This window comes from Panonychus citri, unplaced genomic scaffold, assembly GCF_014898815.1.
Source record: "Panonychus citri isolate SS breed McGregor unplaced genomic scaffold, ASM1489881v1 Contig00068, whole genome shotgun sequence".
Taxonomy (NCBI): Eukaryota; Metazoa; Arthropoda; class Arachnida; order Trombidiformes; family Tetranychidae; genus Panonychus; species Panonychus citri.
Genome location: NW_026515473.1, coordinates 676,656 through 681,688, shown reverse-complemented (window position 1 = coordinate 681,688; position 5,033 = coordinate 676,656). Strand labels below are relative to the sequence as shown.

The 5,033-nt window shown below is 31.0% G+C and overlaps 2 protein-coding genes across 2 annotated transcripts; one reads left to right on the top strand and one right to left on the bottom strand.

Moving 5' to 3' along the window:
• The first annotated feature begins 138 nt into the window (after positions 1-138).
• On the top strand, positions 139-2,523 carry LOC128386345 (serine/threonine-protein phosphatase 6 catalytic subunit-like). Its single transcript, XM_053345372.1, has 6 exons — positions 139-334; positions 652-813; positions 943-1,084; positions 1,333-1,412; positions 1,498-1,707; positions 1,810-2,523. Exons 1-6 carry the CDS (start codon positions 266-268, stop codon positions 2,056-2,058), a joined length of 912 nt encoding a protein of 303 aa, XP_053201347.1. The 5' UTR covers positions 139-265; the 3' UTR covers positions 2,059-2,523.
• LOC128386342 (glycosaminoglycan xylosylkinase-like) lies at positions 2,354-4,674 on the bottom strand. Its single transcript, XM_053345368.1, has 3 exons — positions 4,359-4,674; positions 3,991-4,279; positions 2,354-3,382 (listed from the first exon to the last, which is right to left on the bottom strand). Exons 1-3 carry the CDS (start codon positions 4,470-4,472, stop codon positions 2,403-2,405), a joined length of 1,383 nt encoding a protein of 460 aa, XP_053201343.1. The 5' UTR covers positions 4,473-4,674; the 3' UTR covers positions 2,354-2,402.
• Between the last annotated feature and the right edge of the window lie 359 nt (positions 4,675-5,033).

Here is a 5,033-nt window from a genome sequence, read left to right as displayed (position 1 = left end):
GAAAGAAACAAAAGTCAATTGATTAACTTGAAAGGAGAAACAAAAATTAACAATTAAATTGATTGTGCAAATCGATGGATAAAAGTGTCATTTAGTCAATAGAAACACTTTCATGTCAATTAAGTTCCTCCCTCTCATCTGATCCTCTTTCTTTTCCTCTCTCTTTTGTTTACTTATCTTTTTACTTGTTATTTTGTTTATTATTTTTTCTTTTCTTAATTAATTTAATTCTCTTCTAGTTAATGGTAAATGATTAATTAGAACAATGCCTGATTTGGATAAATGGTTAGAAATCACCGAGGAATGTAAATATCTTCCAGAAAATGATTTAAAGGTAAGACCATCTCAAGGTTTTCCAAATTCATTGTAATATCCATACAATTGTTTCAATCTCTTGATGATGACTTTGCATTTGAATTTCAATTAGATTGTTTTGACTAATTGTTGTTCAATTACAATTTACAATTGTGATGATACTTTTAGTTCGTGTCTTCTTTTCAATATCTAATGGTTAATTGTTTTCTCTTTTATTCGAAATATTCTCTTCTAAATGTTCTTAAATTCTCTTTTATCTTTCTCTTCTTTCTTTTTTCTCTCTTTCTTTTGGATTCTTTATCTTTCTCTCTCTCCATTTGGATCTCTGGTTAATAGCAACTATGTGATGCTGTTAGTGAAATATTGTTAGAGGAGAGTAACATTCAGCCTGTCAGTACTCCTGTTACTGTTTGTGGTGATATTCATGGACAATTTTATGATCTTCAAGAACTATTCAGAACTGGTGGACAAGTGGGAGATACAAATTATATCTTCTTGGTAAGATGTCAACAGAAATTAACTCAACTTTCCTTACAATTATTATACTCTGATTCTCTCGATTTATATTGTTTACTTATACAGTATTAATACCTGTCTTACTGATTTCCTTTTTATCCTTCTTTTCAGGGTGATTTTGTGGATAGAGGATATTACAGTTTAGAAACCTTGACTAGACTTTTAATTCTCAAAGCCAGATATCCAGAGAAAATAACTTTACTTCGTGGTAATCATGAAAGTAGACAAATCACCCGAGTCTATGGCTTTTATGGTGAGTGTTCAACGATTGTGATTTATTTCCTCAATTCTGATAGTTAATCACAGAGGTGATGATGGTTTAATTATCATGGGTAATAAATGTCAGCAGTTATTCATGGGATTATCCATTAATTATATTGTTATCATCACCTCTAGGATCTTCACCTCCGATTGTTTTCAACCAAATACAACATCAACTAATCAACATTTCGCTCTTTTAACTAATATTCCTAATTGCTTGTTATCTCCTTGAATTTGTAGATGAATGTTTAGCTAAATATGGTAATGCCAATGCCTGGAAATACTGTTGTAAAGTATTCGATCTCTTAAATATAGCTGCAGTAAGTGAAAATCTTTACTTATTATTACATAAGAATCAATTGGAAACAATATTCTCTAACGTTATGTATTTCATGTTTTCATTAGATAATCGATGATCAAGTTCTCTGTGTTCATGGTGGACTTTCCCCTGATATTAATCTACTAGATCAGGTTCGAACCATTGAAAGAAATCAAGAGATACCTTATAAAGGAGCTTTTTGTGACCTTGTCTGGTCTGATCCCGATGAAATTGAATCTTGGTCTGTTAGTCCTCGAGGAGCTGGTTGGCTCTTTGGTTTTAAAGTCACTCATGAGGTAGATTCTTAAATTTCCTGAACAGGAAGGATTATTTAATTTTCAATTTCTATTATCCTAAAATTGTAATTTCTCTTTTTCTGTTCTCTCTTTTTACTTTAGTTTATGCATATGAATGATCTCAAGTTGATTTGTCGAGCACATCAACTGGTACAAGAAGGATATAAATACATGTTCGATGATAAACTGGTAACCGTCTGGTCAGCACCCAATTATTGTTACCGGTGTGGTAATGTTGCCGCTGTCCTTTCCTTCAACGATGTCAATAACAGTTCGGTGAAAATATTTTCAGCAGTACCCGATTCTGAAAGAGAGGTTCCTAAAAACATTATCACTCCGTATTTTCTATGATTCGTATTTGTGTAAATGTACAAAAATCATAATATTTATAATTTAGTTCGAGAAAACAAAATCGATTACCACCAATATTGATTATCCATCATTTAAAAGGTCCACATATACACATTGATTAAAGAAGGAAAAACCAAAAAGATGAGACAAAATGGACATTCAGATAAACACACACACAAATTATGATTCTAAAAAAATCATCAAGTGATCATGTTGATCTTTAAAAGTTTGACCAAATCAATTCAATATCAAACACAAGATGCATGGAGTTTGGAGTAATGAAACACTTATATAATTCAATTGTTTTCAGAATTTTTTTTCCTTCGTTTATTATTAATGTAAAATCATTGAAATACTTTACTTTCTCCTTTCTCATCAAGACAAATGTCAATAAGAGCTAAGATTTGTTTTAATCTTCTATCCAGTGCAAATAAATGCTCACCAGTCAATAAAGGATAAAGTGGATCTTTTCTGGTAAACGTTTCAATTAAATTACTAAGACCATTTTTCTCAACAGTTAACAATCGTCGATAAGTTGATCGTCGAACCAGACAACATTGATACAATGGCGCTAAAATGGACAATTCATCTTTGAATGGATTCCCGAAGCTTTTACCATTATCGATCAACAAAATGGCGCTTTCTGGTGTCCCTCGGAATATTTCATAATGATGTCTATCAGCATTCCCAAGGAGATAATCAAAGATTGATGTATCAATCAGATCAAGAATCCGTTGGATGGTTAAAACGGGAACTACTCGATTGTAACAATATAAACCATCAATCTCCCATTTGGCTTTAACTTTAGTTTTGTAGGTTCGCTGCCAAGGACTGCGAACTCGTTCAAGTCTAAATCGAGATGGAAACATTAATACAAGAGCACCTTCGAGAAAACCGTCCTTCTGATTGGGACAAATGTAATCCCGTTGATTACAATACAAACATCTCCCATAGAAACAATCAGTTAAATCGGTTTGGGTTAAAAATGTTGCCAAAAGATTTGCCGATGCTGTTGATTTTAATTCTTTGGTTACATGGAGACGACGACCAACGGTAATTGGAGCTGTTCGTAGATTTAATATTCTTGATAAATGGAAGGCCACTATTTCACCGTTATGTCGATCTGATCCTGCATAAGGTTCACCGTTAATTATATGATCACGAGGGAATCTCATTGGTTTAAATAGTACTTGTTGATTTCCATCTAAAACTAACATCACTTTTAATTGAGTTCCTTTTGAAGGTATTGAACTTTTAACGATCTTCGATTCAACCATAAGTCGAGTGATTGAGTCCAAATTTGATGCATTTTCCGGTATAATTTCTGATAATCAAAAAGAGGAAGAGGAAAAAGCAAAAGGGTTATTAATAAATCATCAATTTCATCAACGAATAATTTGCTTTAGGTGAATCGTTACCCTGAGGCTAAAATTAAGAATCATCAAAGTAATTCAAAAGTAATTTGTTTCCATGTTAAACAAGATGATCCAGGAACTAAATTATCTTGTATTTTTGTTGATTCTAATTGACAATTAGCCAAAAAATAATGACGATCATGAGCTAACTATTAATGTGTCTAAGGGAAAAGTCCCGGTATCGATTATCCTTGAATTCGTTGAGTGAATATAATGGATAATAATAGGTAATTATCAAGGTTTCAGTTCCAATTCGATAATATCTGATCGTCTTCAAGAATAATTCAATGTCATGAGAATCAATTTTAAAATAGATTTAGATTCTTGATTAGGAGACAAAAGAAAACAAATTGATGTCCATTGAATAAGACAGAAAGATAAACAATCTAAACGTGATTATATTTTCGATATGATTAACTTTCAATTGCTATTCGAATTACCATTTTAATAATTAACTTAATCTCCAATGTTTATAAATTGTCGAGGTGATTAAATTAAATTTGAATTAACCACTAACCTCTTGCATTTATCCAATTGGCAGCTATATTCCAGATAGATTCAGGTCTATCGTGATGGGTAGATTGAATTGAAAGAGATTCCGAATCAAAGTTAATTTCATCAATTGGATTAATTGAAATTAATTTGTCCATAAATTGAGCATTGTTTAATTTATCATCAATTAACCTGGAAATCAGAGTCAAGTCAACTGTTGGAAGCAATTTAGAGGAGCCATTTTGTTTTTGTACCAAAGGTTGTGAGATTGGAGCTTTTTGTTCAACTTTGTGACCTCTAGATTTAGAATTAAACTAACCAATGACATTGAAGAAGAAGAAAAAAAACAAATTAATACAATTAACTACTAAGAAATTAAACAAAACCACTCACCTTAGGAGAATCACTAACAGAATAATCAAAAGTGACTAGAATAATAACCGAAACAAAAAAGGAAAAACCGCTGATTATGAGAGTGTAGAGACTTAATCTCGATCGCAATTTCATTTCATGATCAATCCAATCAGCGAACAATATTAATTGTCAAATAGATCAACAATTAACATGACTAGTTAATTAAACCATTTTTGGCACTTTCACCATAAGATTAACATGTAAACAAAGCAACAGTTAAGTCGCCAATTGACATGAGTGGAAAGTCAATGGAGCCAAATTGAAATTTGAAAAGAACAAAAAATTTCAATTGTTTACAATTAAATTAAATTGTTGTAATGTGAATAATTTAAATAAGAAAGATTTTATTATAATTGATTGATGTCTTTTCATTGAATCAATTTGATTGATGATTGGAGTTAATTAAAAGTCAATGGACTTTTTTTCGTTCAATGAGTTAGTTGATTAACTTTTTAATTGTTTTTCGTTGAATTTTTTTTTCTTCATTGATTTTGGTGAATAAACTTGAACGATTGATTGATCATGTAAAGAGATTACTTGTCAATGATCATCAAGTCACTTTTTTAATTGTTTTAATAACAGAACTAAGATTTTTTTGTATTTAGGATTACAAGTTCGGCTAAAATTACTAAAAATATCCAAGTATCAGCTCAA

What these genes read in the sequence shown, in the direction of transcription:
- LOC128386345 (XM_053345372.1), top strand. Translation starts at nt 266, where the DNA reads ATGCCTGATTTGGATAAATGGTTAGAAATCACCGAGGAATGTAAATAT. An exon ending in TTCCAGAAAATGATTTAAAG is followed by an intron (nt 335 to 651) that starts GTAAGACCATCT and finishes TCTGGTTAATAG; the next exon opens with CAACTATGTGATGCTGTTAG. An exon ending in GTTTTAAAGTCACTCATGAG is followed by an intron (nt 1,708 to 1,809) that starts GTAGATTCTTAA and finishes TTTTTACTTTAG; the next exon opens with TTTATGCATATGAATGATCT.
- LOC128386342 (XM_053345368.1), bottom strand. Translation starts at nt 4,472, where the DNA reads ATGAAATTGCGATCGAGATTAAGTCTCTACACTCTCATAATCAGCGGT. An exon ending in CTGTTAGTGATTCTCCTAAG is followed by an intron (nt 4,280 to 4,358) that starts GTGAGTGGTTTT and finishes GTCATTGGTTAG; the next exon opens with TTTAATTCTAAATCTAGAGG. An exon ending in CAATTGGATAAATGCAAGAG is followed by an intron (nt 3,383 to 3,990) that starts GTTAGTGGTTAA and finishes TTTGATTATCAG; the next exon opens with AAATTATACCGGAAAATGCA.